Here is a 20004-nt window from a genome sequence, read left to right as displayed (position 1 = left end):
CATCTATTACTTTTAAAATTTGATACTAAATTATATCGTTTGAAATATTAAAATTTTTTAATTTAATATCAAAGTTTAGAACTAAAAACATATTTATTTATAATTTTATTTTTATATAAAAATTAAATTTGAATTTATAAGAAAAACGACTGATTGTGGTTTTAAGACAATTTATCATAATTTAAATATACTAAAATTTTAATTTTAATATAATGAATTACTTTCATAAATAAAATATTTATGACATAATCAATTATATTGAAATCGTAATCAATGTTTATAAATACTTTGTTATTATTTAATTGAAATAATTTATTACTATTGTTAATAATTATATTATTAATATTAACTCGTATAACTTTTATATCATAGTAAAATAAGTAATTAAAATAATATGAAATAAAACAGTTTAATATATTAATTTAATTCTTATTAATAAATGTTTCTATGTATAAAAGATAAATGTTTAAAAAACTAAAATGATAAATATAAACATTAATTAAATAATTTAATATTAAATATATTTAATCAAAAATAAAATATTATATCAGTAAATAAAATAGAATTAAGTAGAAACACTCTAATAAAACCACAATGCTTCGAAATACACATTAAACATATGCAAAATCTCTTTATATAAATACAAATTTTTACAAAAATAAAGTCATAGATAAAACTTCAATTCCTTTTGAGTTGTTTCTCTTGCACATGTAACTATATCCCGATCTACTTATATAGTACAACAGTTCACTAAATAAATAACATATATAAGATTAAACTATTTAAACAAAATTTTTAACATAACAAATTGTATATAAAAGGAGACATTTTAATTAAAAAAACCACAATAATTAAAGTTCAATAAAATACCGATGTGCAATAATTATATAAACCACATATAGATATATGATATTCAACAAGCAAAATATAAAAAAAAAAATATTAAGTATGTTCTATTAAAATTAACGTATATCCAATCCAAAATTTAGATTTACAAGGGAATCCAAAAATAATAGATCAGACTACACATATACAAATGCCATAGTATGCAAGAATTCCTCTCTAAGTTTTTATTTTATATACTATCAGAGTAAGCAAATTCTTCTTATAGGTGTCAATACTTAATAAAAAATAAATGTTTCACGTATTATCTCATGTATTATCTCATATATATGAACAAAAATATATCATTTAAACAAAAATCAATAAATTAAATGTATAAATTGACATTCAATTTATATTCGTAATAAATATTTACATATAATCCATTTAAGAGTCACGAAAGAAAAAAGAAAGGAAAAAAAGGGTTTTTTCTTTTTTAGCTTGATTGAAAATTTGACAGAGGCAAAGGTTGACTTGCGATCCCATTTTCTTTCTTGTTCTCGTTTGAAAAAAAAAATTCACTTGAGAAAAAAGTATTTCCAAAATAAGGTATCAATCTCTGTATTATTTTTGCTTAAACAAAAATTCTCTATTTAAGTGTAAATATCATAAAATATATTGTCATGCAACAAAATAAACTGTTTTTCAAAAGTTTTACCTAAGACCAGTTTAACAATAACAATTGTAAAACACAATAACAATTGTAAAATACATCCAAAATGGTTAATAGGATCCATAATTTGGTCAAACATCATCACTTACTCACTTTAATTCAAGCTCATAAAATAATATTTAATGTTTTCCTTCAAAATAACCATAATTAATTTGTCTCAGTTACAACAATCTAACATAAAATTTAGGTTTGATTAGATTTTTGGTCTTCTAATTTATATGTTGAGTTCATTTTGGTCTCCAAATTTTTTCGGAGTTCAATTTACTCCTCCACTTTTTAAAACAGTTTAAAATGGTCCCTCCTGTTAGTTTTGGTTAAACAGTGTCAGAATAGTGCCACTGTGTTAGTTTGGAACAGGAACGTGGCAAGTTTTGAATACCTGGTCATCAATGTGGTGTAATGAGGTAGCAACGAAGGTTATTTATGGAGATAAAATTGTTCATTTGTCCTAATTTCACTGTTGTTCTTCGTTCTGCTGGAGTTCTTCTTCATTTGCCAAGCTTTATTAATTTTGAGTGATGTCTAGGGGCCACTGTTCTTCATCTTGCTCCTCTCTTGTAACTCGTGGGGTATGCAAAATCCTAGGTTATCTAATCACGATGGTGCGGTTTTGTCACATGGTGGAGCACCCACTTGCAACTGTGGAGAGGTTGTTGTGTTAAGAACAGCTCGAACTACTAAAAATGGTGGGAAGCAATTTTGAGGTTGTCCTAATTACAAGGCTAGATCCATCACCCTTTTTCTGTGATTCGCTCATCAATAAGTGGTTGCAACTAACATGAAGGTTGTTTTGTGTTCTGAATGTTATCAATAGTAGAGGGGAAGTGAAGCTTTCATTGGTTGTAATTACTTTAAATGGTGTTCGGGAGATGCTAGTGATGAAAGGGATAACACTATTATAAGGCAGAGGAGGAAGATATATATTCTGGAGAAAGAACTTAAGGGATCCAAAATGTTTGTTAATGTTGTACTAGGGATAGTGTGTTTATTAGTTGTAGTGAACATCATTGTGTTGTCACGATTGATGAAACGTGTGTGATTAAATCTGTATTAGGTGGTGTTGAATCTGTATTGGGGGTATTAGTTTGTGTATTGGGGGGTATCAGTTTGTGTATGTCATTTTATTGACTTGAAATATGTAATTGAAAAGTTGAATTGTTGTATTGGTTAGTAATTAATGAAAAATTGGTGTTAAAGAAATCTTTGTTCGGTATCGAATACAACCATTACAAACATTGAATAAAGAGAAATTTTCACTCATAACACAATATTATATAAACACATCATTGTACTTAATGTTACAACACAAAAGACATCCAATATTGTTTCGGATTTTTGAACTTACAATGTAAAAGCTGCAAAATAAAAGTAGACAAAGCATTCTTAACTTAGAAATCTAAAAGCTGCATAATACATCAAAGCCCCAAAATAAATGGTGCAACATCAAAAAAAGCATAAGCAAGCCTCATGGCTTCCACACACGTCCTCTCTTATGCTGGAGTTTCTGTCTTCTATTAGGTATGGTTGAGGTTGAGGTTGGACGAGGAATTGGAAGGTGGCATGAGTGACTTCCTACAATTGTTTTTGATCCTGCTTGGTGTGCTGCTTGTTGTGGTGGCTGATGTGATGAGTGAGTTGCCTGATTTGGTGTTGGTGGTGGTTGTTGTGATGACTGACTTGGTTGAGTCAAAGGTGTTGGTGGTGGCTGCTCTGATGACTGACTTGGTTGAGTCATAGATGGTGGTGGTGGCCGTTCTGATCCTACATTTGTTGGTTGAGTTGTTACAGGTGCTGATGGTTGTTCTGATCCCATATTTGTTGGATACATTTTTTAGTCAAGCCATATTTTGTAATCTACTTCCCATTCTTGTTCGTCTCCCAAGCTTCAAGTCTTCTTTTCTTTTTAGGTCTTCCTAGTAGAATTCGTTTAGGAGGGGGCAATACATATGGAAATTCTATTTGAATCCACATTTGTTGATTGTTACAAGGGAATATGATGGAATTGTAGGTCTCTTCATAGATTGAGATTTTGAACCAATGAGGGACAAAACATTGACAAGAACCTCATTATTTATAGGACACCAACTTCTTCTTCAACCTCATATTTTCCTAAACTTCAGTTTCTGACTGAACCTCAACATTGACAAGAACCTAAATTTCAGGATCCATTTCAGTTTGTGGTTGCACCCTAATGCTATGGTGACTATCAGCGTCATCCTCCAATTCATATTCCATGTCACAACCATTATTATCTTGTTGTATTTTAGCCTCATGAACCACATTATTATCCTCCACATAATTAATGTGATCTCCATCGCCACAACCACTATGACCATCGACCTCAGCCTGGACCTCAATATTTCTAGTTTTTGTTTCTGCCACCACCTCTTCAGCGAAATATTCCAAAAAATTGTCCACAACCTCAGCTTCACAAATTGAGTGACTAACAAACATATGAACATGCCCATTCCTTCTAGCAATATTGACCATGTGCATTGCACCCATGTCACCAGACAAAATTTTCAAATTGTTCTCCAATACAACTGACTTACTAACTTTATACCACAACTCTTTAATGTTTACATAACCCATTTCCCTAAGTATCCCCATTATCTCGAAAAAACTCCACCTATCTGGGTCACAAGCCAACGTGGACGTTAACCCATTACTATAACTCAATGTTTAATTCGTTTCAAAGTATCCCCATGGTGGACCACCACCTCAAATCTATCATCACACATCCCAACCTATAAAAAAATATAAAACAAGTGACTTTATGCACTATCAGTGCCCACGAATACAATACATATTACAACCCATACCCAAGAAAGTTAAACACAGTCTCCTTTAAAAGGGGACCACAACACACTGACTGCAAACCAACAGGACCACAACCCACACACCATTACAAACACACAGAGACAGAATAACACATAAAAAATAATACCAACGCCCAAAATTTCAATACCATATAAGTAAAACGCGACAGCGAATCCATTAAAAAACCAAAAAATTTACCTTCGATTTCGTGCCACTACGAAGAAAGCGGGGATCCTATGCCACACACCCAAGGAGACCGTGAATCCTTCTTTTTCGAATTGTTATCTATTGTTTTTCGCTTCTTCCTCGAACCCTAATTTCTTCAACCGTTATCCCCAATTTCTTCCTTGAACCCTAATTTCTTTCTTTCTTCCTCAAACCCTAATTTCTTTCAAAACCCAAATAGAACTTCAATTTTTTCTTTACTATCCATATAATCTGATCTTCCTACATTGCCACATCATTTTTAATTGCCAAAGTATCACATCAAATCACTCTGTCGTTAACTTATTTAACGTTATTAACGTCGAGGACTAAATTGAACCCCAAAAAAATTAGGGGACCAAAATGAACCAAACATATAAATTAGAGGACCAAAAATCTAATTAAACCTAAAATTTATAACACAACGAATTTCATCTAATTAAACTACAAAAATCTCATCTCAAATCAAACCATTTACAATATATTCAAACAACACACAACCTGTACAAAAATAAAAATATGGTAGTCACATCATCTCTACATCCAAAAGTTTTTATAAAAAAACAAACATAAATAACTCCCCTTACATATAAATCTTTAATCTAAATAAAGTTTCATCTCAAGTAATATAACTAAGTAAAAATTTAAAGACCTAAAGTAAAATATCTTAACATAACCAAATCTCATTATGAACTTAACCAAACTGAAAAAATTGAAAAAATCACTTAACTCAATTATCTCCACCAAAGTTGATGATAAAATTATAAAAAATATTTAAAGTAATTGAAACTTATTCATTTAAAATTTTGATAGCTTAATTTAATAAAGTAATGAAGCAAGAAAGACATATTACTTATTCTTTAAAAGTTGTTCTCAAGTGTATTTTTCAAAATATTAATGAAAAACGCCGTCTGTGGGAATCGAACCCACGACCACGTGGTTAAAAGCCACGCGCTCTACCAGCTGAGCTAAGACGGCTGTACATTTATATTTGTTATTCTTTGGGTGATGAAACTTAATTTACATTAGAGAGTGTATTTTTGTCTTCAACCTCTCAAATTCGAATTCGCAAAACCTGAATCAACAATGGCGGAAATCTTCGATTCTCCATCAACTTCAAAACCTGTAGAAGAAAACACGCAAAACCCTACGCCACAAATTGACTCAAAAACCACGCGAAACACAAAACCTGGAGTCAAACGCCTCATTATCTGTTTCTCGGTGCTCCTCTCATTCATTCTAGGTCCTTTCCTCCCTCTCTCTCAGTCTTTTCATCTTCAAATACTTTATTTTTATTTATTTATCAATTAATTACTATGTTTTGCTGTTGTTGTTGCTGCAGGTTTTCCTCTTCTGTGGAAATCCATCGAAATCTACCGCGCGCCCCTCCCTTTCGATCGAATCGACTCCTTCTCGTCGCAAGTCGAATCGAATACCCTGTCCTTCCCATGCCGCTTTCAAGCCGTTTTCATCGGTTTCGATTTCAAGGCTTCGCACCGCGAGGTGGGAGCGGCGATCACGAGGAAAATGTCGGACCTAGGTCGCGGCGACTGCGGCGGTTGCGGAGGCAATTACTCCGTCGACGTGGCCGTGGAAAGGGGTGATGTTAGTGCGCTCGATTTTGGCGCGAAGTTTCGGAGTGATGACGAGGATGCTGATGAATGGGTGAGGAGTGTAGTGAAGGAGTATAGAGGAGGGCATGCTTATAGCGTTGTGGTTGTGAATGAAGGGGGGGAAGTGAGGAGTGTTGTGGGGAAGTATCGGCACGCGTGGATTGTGGGAAGGGTAGAGGAGGAGGAGGCCGTGTTGCGTGTGGCTGAGATCTTTGTGAAGGTTTTTGTTAATGGAGGGGACGAGGATGGTTCGATTCGCAGTGAGTTTATGCCTGTTGGTGCTGATGGGAGGATTGTTCTGTCTTTCAGTTTGCTCAATGCAGACCCTCGAGATTGGATATATGATTGGTATGGATTGTGGAGTGCAATTTTAATCAGATTAGTATCAATTGGTAAATGGAATGATTGTGTTTTGTTTCTGTTTTATAAATAGTTGATGTTTGGTTTGATTCACTGTGAGTAAGGTGCAGCTTCTATTGCATTGTTGCTTGGAAGTTTTCATTTATACAAATTAGTTTTCGAGAGATGAGATTATTTGCCAGTTTATGGCTTAGTAGGAAACCATGTGGTCATGCTGACACTTTTGGAGATCAGTTCTATAGATTTTCATTTTCATGAACTAATAATACCTATTGTAATTGTAAGATATATACTTATGAAAGTTGAGGCAGATACAGAATGCACCTGCTTCAACTAGTGCCATGATTGGTTAAAGACAAAGATTAACCATGCTGATGTTAAATATTCACTGAACCCTGTTACATAATGTAGGTCACAGCATTTATTGTCAGGTCAGGATTATTTGCTTATGAACTTTTGAATAGTACCAATTTGAAGTTTTTGTGATGATCATATTGTAGGAATTTTCGTGAAATTGATGAGACTTTCTTACAACCCGTGATTGAGGCTTTACAACCTATAGCCAACATCAGTGTTGAAAGCCAGGTGAAATCTCGTGTAAATGTAACAATTATTGCAAGTCATTGGATCCCATAGATTAAGTGATTTATTGTTCCTCCTGTTTTGCAGGTTTTATACCATACACCAAAGTCTTCATTTTCTTACTGGGATGATAAGCATGGCAGCCACATATTTACAGCCAAGGATCTTCCTTTCTTTGTATGTTCTATCTATGGCTTTGAATTATGATTCATCTATTTAGTTTAATTTGAAATCAATTACATGTTTTGAGGTCTAAATTGTAAGTCAACAAAATTATTAGCATAATGATGTAATGTAACTTCCCACCTATATTTTGGCCATTCGGAGGTTTTTGTTATCTTTTTTATGTTTGAGTTCTCTTAGATTTGGTTCTAGTTATATACCTTTTTTATTAATGGAAACCTGCTACACTGTTCCTTTTTATTTCCTCTCCGTAGTTTTTCTATCTTCCACGTATCTGGTGGGATACTATAATATTATATTTATGACATGAATGGTTCTATCTGAAACAGGTGAATTCAAATGAGTGGCACTTAGATACTTCTGTTGCAGCAGGAGGAAGGTCAAAAGTATTGCAACTTGTAGTGTATATCACTTGATCCTAAATTTATTTACTTTTTGTTTGCCACAAACGTGAATCTAGAATTTATTTTGTTCAGTTTACGGTATATAGTCTTTAGTACTAGGTGGGGGGCTGGGGGAATGAAATTACTTCTCAACTGTCTGATTCCAGCTTGTTTATTACGTTATGCTATAAGACAGCTTACATTTTAAGCTTTCTTTATATTAGGTATATACCATCTGCAAAGGAGTGTCCTCTTCAACTGAAGCTTCCAAACGGAGATATCTCTAAAACTAATGGCTTTATATCTCCGGTTATTCATCTTACCTTAAAAAATTTCCTTATAATCTTATAAAATTATGAAGTCTGTTAACATTATGAAGCACCTATTCTGGAATGTTGCAGATGTGGGGAGGTGTTGTTGTCTGGAATCCCCAAAGCTGTATAAAAGATTTAGAAAGTAAGGATCCAGTTAGAAATACAATTTCTCGTCAGGTTTGTCTTATATTCATTAGTTGGCTATGTTGTTGACAATAATTTCTCCTCATTGTTACTTTTATACGCAAGTATTTTTATTGGTTTAATTACTCGTAAGCTACCCAGTTTGGGTGAAGGGTGTCAAATTGGTATCTCGCGAAAAAAAGGTGTCAATTTAATACCCAAATAAGTTTAAGTGCATCAATCAGGTGCATCCCGTTAGATTGTCAAAAACGGCGTTAAATTTGTGGTGATGTGGCAATGCATAACAAATACGTGTCATTGAAATAAAAAGATGTGTAAAAAAAACAATTGTACAGTGTTACAAATTATTTAATGAATGGTAAAGTTTGAATTTGCCTTATGTCATTTGTGGCCGTTATCATCTTCTTCTTCCTCTCCATTTGCTTGCTTGCTGGTTCAGACCTAACCCTCTTCCTAATCCCAAATACACCCTTTTGATTTTTTCCAATAAAAACAAAGCTTATGAGGAAACCCTAATCTCGGGTTCCTTTCCCCCTCCTCCCAATCAATATCCCCCAGGGTTAGGTGTAGAAACTTTAGAACCCTAAAATCCCAAAACTTCAGAACCCTAAAATCCCAAACCTAAAAAGATACATAAAAAATTCAGAATATTTGAAATTGGCATTGGAATTGAAATTACCCTATTGTAGCAACAAATGTCGTTGTACAGTTCAAAGAATAAAAGTGACAGAAAAATGAAAGAGGACAAAATTAGGAGCTTGGTCTAACGTGACTGTGTCATGAATCGGAAGGGAGAGGAAATGGGAATTTAGGACTCAGATTCGGCGTCGATGGTGAAAACTAGAAGATGAAAATCGGTGGAAATGGGAGCGAAATGAGATTGAGATTGCAGAAACCCCCAAATCACATGAACCTCGATCACCTTCTCACTTTTCACTATGCTTTCCTGCTTTTCTTGACTCAGGGCCAATTCGAACATTACAAATTTTTTTTAATTCATTTCAAAATTCCTATTTTTTATTTAAATTACCACGTCACAAATAATTGGTATTCCACGTGTCAAATTTTTGTGTCAACATACTCTTTTAATTGGTCAACGTTAATGACTTTAACAGCGTTAATGAAAATGGACTTGATTGATGCACTTAAACTTATTTGGGTACCAAATTGACACCTTTTTTTCGCGGGGTACCAATTTGACACCCTTGATCCAAATTGGGTACCTTACGAGTAATTAAACCTATTTTTATTTGATGTGTGATTCACTGATACACTTTCAGCCTTGATATGTTCTAAGTTATAATCGATAGATTATCATTGTAAACAGCAATTTGGAAAATAATTTTTTCTTTTTTATAAAATAAAGAATTTAATGCCATTTATTATGCAGATATACTTGGTGCATGTTTGGAAATTGCTTAGTTTTAGTTAATATTCATTTAAAAAAGATGCTCGTGATTCATGAAGCTGGGCAAACTTGGCAATTATTCATTCGTATTAAGATAATCTTGACATGCATTTTTATAGTCTCAGTGTTGTAGATAATCATTAATTCTCGTGCCAAACATTGAAGCATGCTTATTCTGGAACAGGATCTCCAGACGCTTTTTGAAGTTCTCATGGGGCAGCTGCGGCAACTCCTTGGTCTGAAGTCTGATAACCTTTATGTTGGTGAGTCAGGCACATCCATTCTCCTAGGCAGTGAAAGGGGTTTCACAGAATGGTGAGAATAATAGTCCTTGTTCTACCCTTCTAAAATTACCAACGGCATGTTTTATGTAGTTATTTTCTTCTGTTCAAAAGTAAAGAACCAAGAATATGTTGGTTGTTTCAAATATACAGCGGAGTTTGTTTATATAGAATAATTACAATCAATCCATTTAATTGGAGGACATTTTATTCCTATAATACCAATATAAACATAACTGTACAAATAATAATAGTAATAGTAATAAAGAGAGAATATAAAACTGGTCCTATTCAGATTCTCTATAGTCCGTCTCAAACTGGAGAAAATAACTCACTCATATCTTTTTTGGTTGGTTATGTTACTCTACTTTCATTCTTCCAAAATGATGGCTTAATGCGGTCACTTGTTTGCTCTAGCGCACCATATTGGCTAGATCAATGATTTATTTTCCTTCTTACTTTTGACTTGAATACGTGAGACTTCTCTTTATCTTGTCAAATTTACAGTTTAAAAGAAAATCAGATTGAGCCCTACACATCATTGATATGATATATTTTAAGCTATCTTTGATGTGTCTCTGAATTATATGATTCAATGCATGTTATTTATCGTGATTAAAAAAATGGCTTAATGATCTACTATATGAATAATGAATCATGATCTGATAACCTTGTATTGTCCATTAAATAGATGAACCCTAGACTAGACTACATGGTATTGGTTGATGGCACGAAAGGTACACATTTAGTTTGGAATGGTGGTAGAAGGGAAATTTTGTTACATTTATGCTGTATGCACGTGGCTAAGAGGCCGAAGCTATTTATTTATATAATTTATTTTCTTGTGTAAGGAACAAATCACCATGAAGTTGTTTTTGTGGTGAATTTTGTGTAGGGAGTTGGATGTTTTATCTCGGAAGCATATATGCTTTAATCTTCTTTCATGTGCTACAACACTTGGATCGCTTTCTAGATTGGTATGTTTCTGAATTAAGTTTCTTCATCTGTCTGTTTTTGCTGGCTACTGTCTATTTAAATATTGTCGAACTTTCATTTCCTGCAGGTACAGTCATTGCCAAGGATGATTATCATGGATGAGATTGGAAAACAGGTGATTTTTTGGTCTACATGCTTGACCATTGCTTGTTAGACTTATGTTGGATGACACTAGATGAAGGAGTATATGAGAGAAGAGCTTGAGAGATCTTAACTTAGATCCCTCGTGTAAGGATTAGTGGCTTAAAAAAGAACCTCAAGGAAAGAGAAAAAGGAAAACATGATAGAGTTTACTTGTAGGATTTTAGGTTACAATAGATGCAACACAAAACAACTTTTGTTCAGAAAATGGTATAAACTATTCTAGCACTCTTGGTGAGTTGAAACATACAAGCTTGGAACATAAATTAAATACGTGGTCCTCTCAAGGATTTTGTCAATATGTCTGCAAGTTTATCATTAGAGCCAACAAACTCGGTGCAAATTTCCTTGGAGAACAACTTTTCTCTAACAAAATGATTGTTAATGTCTATGTTTGGTCCTCTCATGAAACATAGGGTTAGAAGCAATGTGAAGAGCTGCATGATTTATTAGAGTACATCTTCATTTGTTGGATTTCGTAAGACCTTAGTTGTTGGATAAACCTTTTGATCTACTTTTCCAAGAAATAATATTCCCTCAAATGAAAAACAATATCCAAAATAGTGGGATGTCTATCTACAAGAGATCTTGCCCAATCAGCATCACAAAACCTAGATCTTTGGTTACCTTCTTTATCTTCATATGGCAAACCCTATCCTCAAGTCTTTGAGGTATCTGAGAAGATCAATGCGAGGAGTGTGCATAAAATTGCTGATTGCAAAGGATAGGTTAGACTTGGTAATCATAGTTATCTAATTGAGATTCGTATCGTGAATCGTTTTGTGAATTTTTTTGAATCGTGAATCAAATCCTATTATGAATCATAAGATACATGATAAATAAAATATAATATATTTAAGTAAAAATGAGTCATATGAAAAAAAAAAACCATTAAAAATATCATATATTATAATTAAGTCAAGATCTCCAATTTAAATGTTACATCTTAATTTTATTCTTTCCTTCATCATCTCCAAGATCAATGTCACTTAGATCATCTTCTTCATCTAATATAACATTTTGTGGCAACTCATCTTCATCCTCTTCCTCAACTTCTTCAACCATCCCTTCAATTTCATCATCATTTGTTGTTGTAGTAGATTTTCCCTTTTTGTTTAAGTTTCTTGGACCCTTCTTCCTTTTCTTGCTTGGAGCTCCCTCTTCAAGAGTAAAATATTCATGTATATCCATCCATGAAACATCGTTTGGTAGACAAGGATCCTCTTTTCCAATAATCCACTCATCATCTAATTCAATATCAAATAGACATATAGGATCATAAGTATCTCCTTTCTCTTCTCTAAACCTTTTGTCTCATCTCAAGTTGAAGATTATATTTAACAAAGACAAGAGCATTTAATCTTTGTTGTTCCAAGCGGTTTCTTCTTTTGGTATGGACTTGATCAAATATGCTCCAGTTTCTTTCACAACCAGTAACACTAAGTGAGACTTAAAATCCTCATTGCTAGATTTTGCAACTCTTTACCCTCAACACCATAACTTTACCACCAAAGAGCTGCAATGTCAAATAAAAAACTAACATTTATAATTGTGGAATTATGATTTTAATAAAATCTTAAAAAAATAAAATAAAATTTATACCATGTTCCTTCTTATCCCTAGTATCAATTGCCATGCTTCTTCCAAATAATCCTTGGGGTTTCTTAAATCTACCAAGTTGTTGATCAAGTTGAAATCTAATCCTTCTATCTGGATCATTTTTTTCTGTGGTCAAATAAAAAGTAGGTATTAAAATCTATCATTATGAAATTGTAATCTAAGAAAGTATAGTGTTATAGTTACTTACTTAGGATTAAGGTAGTAAGCAGCAACATGAAGAGGTCTATGTAACTGCAAATTCCGACGAGTATCAATTATTTTCCACACTTTTTTATAACGAGATTCTTCATCCTTGAAATTTGCAGCTATTTGCTCTTCAGCTCTATCCATAGCTTCATAAATATATGGCATTGCAGGTTGAGTCTCCATCCACAAGCCTTAGTATTTTCACAAGTGGAGTGACACACTTCAAGCAATATTGGATAGATTTCCAAAATCTATCATCAGATAAAACAATGCTCACTACTTGTTTACCTTCAGTCTTACTAGCATATTTACTAGCTGTCCATTCTTCTGAAACAAACATACCTCGAAGAGCATTTTTCTATTGTGCTATACATTGAAGGGTTAGAAAAGTAGTTGCAGATCTTGTGACTGTAGGTTGAGCTAATTCTTTTCCTTTAGAATATTTTCTATATAAATTTAGGATCTATGTGTGTCTATAAATGAAAGTTGTGATTTTTTTGGCATTTGCAATCGTATCGTGATACGAATTGTACAATTCATACGATTCTAACTACCATGTTTGTAATAGTGAGAAGTGACAATGTTGATGCAGGATGTTAACTCATTGGACAATATACGCAGAGTTGGATCAAGCTCTTATACTAACTTGAAGGAGTATATGAGAAAAAGAACTTGATAGATGTTAGATATCTCTTTTTATTCAGATTCATATGTTTATAAGGATCAATGACTTTCAACATAAGCTTAAGGAAAGAGAAAAAGGAAAATGTGATAAGAGTTTTTCCCTAGGATTCTAGGTTATAAATAGATACAACACAAAACACCTTTCCTCAGAAAATAATATAAATTTTTATAACAGTACTATTTATGATGTCATTCATATGCTAATAGCTGATAGGGTGATGAAGTGTTGTCTTTGATGCATGTAGGGGTGGGCATGGATTGGATATTTAATGATCCAATCCACATCCATTTTAGATCCAAATAATTAGATTAGATTTTTGACCCAAATTCATTTTTTTAGCAAAAGTAGTTTGGATTTTTTTAAAATCAAGATCCAAATATTTGGATCAAGATTTAAATCCAATCCAAATATTTGGATCAAGTTTAAAATCCAGAATCCATTTTTAATAAAAGAAATTTAAATTGAATTTCTTAAAACTTGTGTCATTAAGGCCCGAATGACTAGGATGGGATCGACGACCTGGACGAACCCGACGACCCGGACGACCCAGACGGGCCTGACGACCCGAACGACCCAGACGGGCACGATGACCCAAACGGGCTCGACAACCCGAACGGGCCGGACAACTCGAACAGGCCAGAAAACGCGAACAAGCTCGACGACGCGAACAGGCCCAACGACCCGGACGGGCCAGACGACCCGGACGGACCGGTCCAAATCGTCGGGCCCAATCGGGTAGTCGGGCACATTTGAATCGTGGGGCCCGTCTGGGTCGTCAGGTACTTCAAGGTCATCAGGCCCGTCTGAGTCGTCGGTCACATTCGGGTCGTAGGGCCCGTCCGAACGTCGAGCCCGTCTGGGTCGTAGGGCCCGTCCGGGTCGTAGGGCTCATTCGTGTCATCGTGCCATCCGGGTCGTAAGGCCCGTGTAGGTCGTCAGGCTCATCCAGGTCGCCAGGCCCATCAGGGTCGTCCAAGTGATCAAGTTCGTCCGGATCGTCTGGTCCATTCGGGTCGTCCGGCCTGTTCGTGTCGTCATGCTCATCCGGGTCGTAAGGCCCATGTAGGTCGTCAGAGCCGTCCGGGTCGTCGGGCCCGGGTGGGTCGTCGGGACCGTCCGAGTCATCGGGCCCTGTCCGGGTCGTCGGGCCCGTCCTGTCGTCGGGCCCTGTTCGGGTCTTCGGGCCTGTTCGGGTTGTCAGGCATGTTCGGGTTTTTCGGCCTGCCTGACTTGTTCGGGTCTTTGGGCTGCCTGACCTGTTTTCGTCATTGGTTCTGCCTGGCCCGTTTGGGTCTTCGGGCCCACCTGGCTCATCAGGTCATTGGGCCTGATCGACTCGTTCGGTTTGTCGGGCCCGCCTATCTCATTCATATCTTTAGGCCCGCCCAACCTCTTATGGTTGTCGGGCCTGTCCGTATAGGTCGTCGAGCAAGACCCATCCAAGTCTGAATTTAGCATAGTTCATCTCAACCTTTAGTCTAACCTAACTAAAAATTTAAATTGAAAATTTGGATTGGATTTTTTGGATTATCCATATTTAAAAATCTTGATTTATAAAATGGATATCCAATCCATAAGATATATAAAATGTAAATTAGATTGGAATCCATATCCATTAAATGGATTTTAAATGGATTAGATTTTTAATAAAATGGATTATAAATGGAGTGGATTGGAGCAAAAGTGGATTGGATCAAGAAAATTAAATTTTTTGCCCACCCCTAGATGCATGTTACTAATAAGCACCTACGTGGATGAGGAACTCACCCTTTAAAGCTAGCTTTTAAAGGGGCAGAACCAAACACTTCATTTCTCCTACGGACATCCCTTACTACTAATCGCGTGTTGAAGTTTGACTTTAGTGCATGTTGTCATTATGCACCCAAGTACTTGGGGAACCATCCTTGAATCTATTAAGTAAGGAGAACCTTAACTTAAATACTGTACTGAACATCCCATATTCCTCAATATGAGACTTAAACGCAGCCTCATAATGCTAAAGTCCCTCCTATCATAGACCTTGAGAGCTAACATCTCGACAATGAACACTTTATAGCACATCACTCAACTTCTTTGTTGGTCAAAACCCTCCACCTATCAGAAGGAAGTCTTTTCCTGATACCTACAATTCAACACTTCTAATACCAACTGACAAACACCAAAGCTAGTTGTTAAGAAGGGGAAACCACATACTTGAATACTACACCGAATATCCCATACTACTGAACTGGGGTTTAAACACATAATATTCAAACCCCTATCAGTGAATGTTCATTTTAGGTAAAATAATGTTTTTTTCCCTTTGCATTTTAGTTGTAAAAATTTGTAAGTTATGATATTTAATTTTAGATTTTGGTCAGAAAGTAACTTGATTTTCAGCGGTACTAATACATTTGTTGTATATTAACTTTGACCGATGAATTGATATAAAAATGTTGTCCTCATCTTTAATTTCCAACTTATACTGTTTCTCAATATTTTATGGTCTTCGAGCAGGTAAAGTTTTCTCTTGAGGCAGCAAAATTTGCTCAAAGTAATGCATCTATTGGAATATATGATGCTTCAGCTGGTATGCCTTTCATAGACTTTATGATGATATCAAAAGCTTGTTACCGACTTTGATGAAAGTTTACTACCTGATTTCTGCTACTAAAATATGGTTAATCTCTTTTCTTATCAGTATCATCAAGGCAATCAAGATCTCTGGCCGAGGATGCCTTCTTTCATCCTTCAATTATGTCTATAAGCTACTATTCATTTGAGCATTGTTTTGCCATCTATTCGGTTTGTCCTTGAACTCTCCTCTCTGCCCTATAGTCCGGCTTCTGTGAATTGATAGAACTTGACCTGTGGATGATTGCTTTATATTGGTGGTCGTCTTTACCTTTTGGCACGCATCATTAGGGAATGTAGGTTATGCATCTGAAACGATTCTTGTTTAATTTGTCATTTTTTTATCACAAAGACTGAAATGAATATTAAGATATTGGAAGGACCGTGGTGCCCATAAAAAGATGTCATTTACGGAAGCTTGTGTTGAGTGTTCTCTTTAGCCTTTACTTTGTTCTTTGAGCAAGTCTAAATTCTTTTTGGCTTGTTTGCTGACCTCATTATGTTTGTTGTTACTGCCTCTGCTGCTGAGATACGACATCAATTAATTGAGTCGATTTTAAGCAGCAATTGACGACTTTCCTTCTGTTATTGCAGCCATTTTTCCTGCCAGTTATTATGCATGTCCTCCTAGGTGCTTTACGAGAATGGAAGAGGTACAAGCAAGAAAATAGAAAGTATTTAGCAGCGAAGGCCAAAGAAAAAGTTTCATAATCCTCTTGACCATAGATTAACAAGATGAAGGAAGTTTCCTGGTGGTTGGGGCCTAGCATGTGGTAAAGCACCTCAGTAAAGCCTCCGTCCTCTCTTCCCAAGATCTGCTGAATGTGTGAATTTTGCTGATAATGACAATATTGACATGACACTTACCGGACATTTCACATTATTGGAGCAAGGTAATGTTGGCACGGTGGCTTTTGATTCTACCATAGTTGAGTAGATTGAGGAGAAAAAAGCATTTTACTAAAAATCATACTTTAGCTATTGAAAAGTTTCATTACTATGTGAAATCTATCAAATCGAGTATCTTTATTCTACTGTGCACTTCATATTGTGAATGAAAAACGACACCTTTGACTAGATTTTGTTGAATTGTGCTTATTATTTGTGATTTCTTAATGAAATAATTGATATTTGCATCCATTGTAATCTTACTTTTCACATCTCTCCTTCCTTACTGAAGCGGTAGAACCTTATTAGTGGAGCAAAAATTATGGAGATTTACGAGGGAATTTTATCATCTACATTGTCTTTTTTGGGAACTGCATATATACGAGAACACATTGATAAATCATAAGTAGATTCCTTTTATGTCAAATTTGTTACAAAATTGAGTATCTATCTTTGCATTTAAAAACCATGGTTCCTCCACTAAAGCTGTCAAATGAAGCAGAGAGACGCTATTGTTAGAGTCATTATATTTGTGCAAACGATAAACTCTAATAATTTGCATAAACTTCAAATAAGCATAATGCCCTGAGTTTACAATTACAATAAACACTATGACAGAACATGCATCTAATTCAAAATGAATTTTAAACCAACTGTATGAATCTAAAACAATACCCGAAAAAAAAAAACTTACATTAATGTATGTTTTGGTTGCATAAAAATTGAGGAATGGAGGATATGGAAACGATATTATTTGTTTGGATAAATAAAATTTGAGGTAAGACCTATTAGTATTCTTTAGTACTTCAATCTAACATTTTTAATTTCATATTAGTTTCTTTTTTTTGTTTCACTAGGTCACTGTTCTTGACATATCAATGCACCTATCTGACCATTATCAGATTCTCCAACTTCAGAAACTTTTCCATCCAGAGAGTTCTTCGGTGCTTTTGGATGGAAAATCATGAATATAATAATAAATATGAATGAGTTGAAGCAATAATGACTAAAGATATTTTAGGAAAACGTTAATTTATTCGTACATATTCCAAAATCCTTTAACAAAAGTTCCTTCTTCTTATACATGATAGTCTGGTAAATTCGAGACTCCTCTCTACAAGACAAGGAACCTTAGTGAGATTCAAACTTGAAATACCGATTCGTGGTAAAGCTTTGATATCATTGTTACAAAAAGGTTAACACCTTCATACAAGGATTCAAATTTCTTTAACAAACATTCCTCCTTCATAGGTAGCACTTGACAATTTGGTAAATTTAGGACTTTCCTTTTGTAGGAGTAAGATTCTTAATGAGGTTCAAACTTGAGATGATATTAGAGTCTTGTAAAGAATCTAATGTTTCGAGTTCAAACCTCGTTGAGACTCCTACTCCTATGGAGGAAGAGTCTTGAATTCACCATGTTAATAGGTGTCAACTTCTAAGACTGATAGGAGTTAGTCTCTAAAGAAGGATCATTTCTTAAGGAGTTTTAAATTTAAATCCTTGTATGAACAAGTTAACCTTATCATAATAAGTAATAATATTATCAATTGGTACAGTCTATTTAAGAGAGAGTTGCAAATCCTCTATAACCCATTCTTCTTTATAATAGTCGATAAAAAAATCCTATAATGATGACAGGTTAAAATATGGTAAAATAGTATTAAACTAAAACATGAAAATAACAATAATTTAAATGACTCTTTTACACATTGAAATCTTACTATTATACTTTGTTTCTCCCTTTCAATTTCATCATCCCTTTTAATTTCATCAGTATGTTACTTTTTCATGCCACTATCCCAAAGGTTTCAATAATATATATATATATATATATATATATATATATATATATATATATATATATATATATATATATAATCTAAATATTCATGATCATATATTATTTATTTCATATTTCTCTAAGAATAATAGAAACTTATGCAATAAGTTTATGAGTTTTAAGAAAATAGTTTGTCCTTATTAACAATGTGTTGGAGTCATCTAAAAAATGTGTTAGAGATATAAAAGTATATTTTAAATTGGATACTTTATTGATAGTGTCGTATAAATGTTGTTTGATGTGTCAAATGCATGGGACACATCTTCTAAGAGGCATGTTCGAGCTTCATATCTCCAAATCTTCATTCGGGTTTGATAGGTGATGGTGTAGCAATTGATATTCCAAGTGTTTGTTAGAGGAATTTGAGGTCTAAACAATGATCTTTCTGTATAGTAATAAAAAAAAAATTATTGTCAATTATCGTATATTAGAATATATTAGAATAAATGTTAGACAAATTCAAATTACATTGTATAGCAAACCTTTAAAGGTGTTTCCAAATAAGCATAAACAACATAAAAATTTTCATTTATCCTTTAACAAACACAAAATTACTCTCTATTGAAAGAAAAATCATCAAGAAAACTATAAAATATTTTACCTTCATATTTATTTGTTTTCGTAATTGTATGTTTTGTTTTCAACTAAAAATGAACTTTCTTTCAATAACTAGATATTCCTTTTACCATTGTAAGAGACAAATTTAGGATTTGAGCATCGTGATTCTCCAAATTTTGACAATCACTTATTATCATTGACCATTATTTTGAATTTAAGTTGAGCTTAGAAAGACCAAATGCTCATTTGGAAAGTGATATTGGAAAGACTTTGGCTAGTAAAGACAAGTGTTTAAGTTTATCCATTTGTGACTCATCTCTCATTCTTGGGAGCCTAAGTTGGTGAACTTATATATTTTACTTCTAATGAAGGAAAGGATTTTTGAAAATAGTTATTACTTTTCAAATGTTTTGGGATTTTAGTCACTTTTTGAGTTTATTTTTCAGAATTGAGATTTTTACTTTGTTATGTTAGCTTACCCTTTTGTTCTAGGGTTGTGGTTTTCACTTACGATGATCGTTATTTATCATAAAAACATATGATCATATAGATATTGAGGAAGATGCGCAACACTAGAAATAATGGTTAATATTGAGATATGTTTGGGGTAGCCTTTTAGTCTTATGT

The 20004-nt window shown here is 34.1% G+C and overlaps 1 protein-coding gene, 1 non-coding gene and 1 pseudogene across 4 annotated transcripts; 1 reads left to right on the top strand and 2 right to left on the bottom strand.

The window, feature by feature from the left end:
- Positions 1-5484: 5484 nt before the first annotated feature.
- Positions 5485-5557, bottom strand: TRNAK-UUU (transfer RNA lysine (anticodon UUU)). Its single transcript has one exon. It is a non-coding gene; the product is annotated as a tRNA-Lys (tRNA).
- Positions 5558-5633: 76 nt separating this feature from the next.
- On the top strand, positions 5634-17228 carry LOC114185123 (GPI transamidase component PIG-S-like protein). Of its 3 annotated transcripts, none has more exons than XR_003604751.2 (13): positions 5634-5822; positions 5922-6540; positions 7053-7137; positions 7222-7311; positions 7647-7720; positions 7925-8009; positions 8102-8191; positions 9751-9881; positions 10743-10824; positions 10911-10958; positions 15972-16044; positions 16156-16384; positions 16683-17228. XR_003604751.2 is itself a non-coding variant. In XM_028072654.2 (13 exons), the coding sequence occupies exons 1-13, from the start codon at positions 5666-5668 to the stop codon at positions 16797-16799; spliced, it is 1785 nt and encodes a 594-aa protein (XP_027928455.1). In that variant the 5' UTR covers positions 5634-5665; the 3' UTR covers positions 16800-17165. The 3 variants fall into 3 exon arrangements, 2 of the variants coding, with proteins under 2 accessions (XP_027928455.1, XP_027928456.1); XM_028072654.2 differs by having other exon boundaries at positions 16156-16259; positions 16653-17165; XM_028072655.2 differs by having other exon boundaries at positions 5635-5822; positions 16156-16259.
- LOC146886139 (uncharacterized) lies at positions 11924-12447 on the bottom strand (annotated as a pseudogene).
- Positions 17229-20004: the final 2776 nt, after the last annotated feature.

The sequence above is a fragment of the Vigna unguiculata genome, chromosome 5, assembly GCF_037176805.1.
Source record: "Vigna unguiculata cultivar grain cowpea cultivar isolate G323 ecotype 2 chromosome 5, ASM3717680v1, whole genome shotgun sequence".
NCBI classification, from domain to species: Eukaryota; Viridiplantae; Streptophyta; class Magnoliopsida; order Fabales; family Fabaceae; genus Vigna; species Vigna unguiculata.
The sequence above is the reverse complement of the archived record's forward strand: the minus strand, read 5'-3'. Positions and strand labels throughout refer to the sequence as shown.

Excerpts from the sequence above, each read along its gene's own strand:
- LOC114185123 (XM_028072654.2), top strand. The coding sequence starts at position 5,666 with ATGGCGGAAATCTTCGATTCTCCATCAACTTCAAAACCTGTAGAAGAA. Across the intron at positions 7,312-7,646 it reads CCAAGGATCTTCCTTTCTTT|GTGAATTCAAATGAGTGGCA; the intron begins GTATGTTCTATC and ends TATCTGAAACAG. Across the intron at positions 9,882-10,742 it reads GAAAGGGGTTTCACAGAATG|GGAGTTGGATGTTTTATCTC; the intron begins GTGAGAATAATA and ends AATTTTGTGTAG.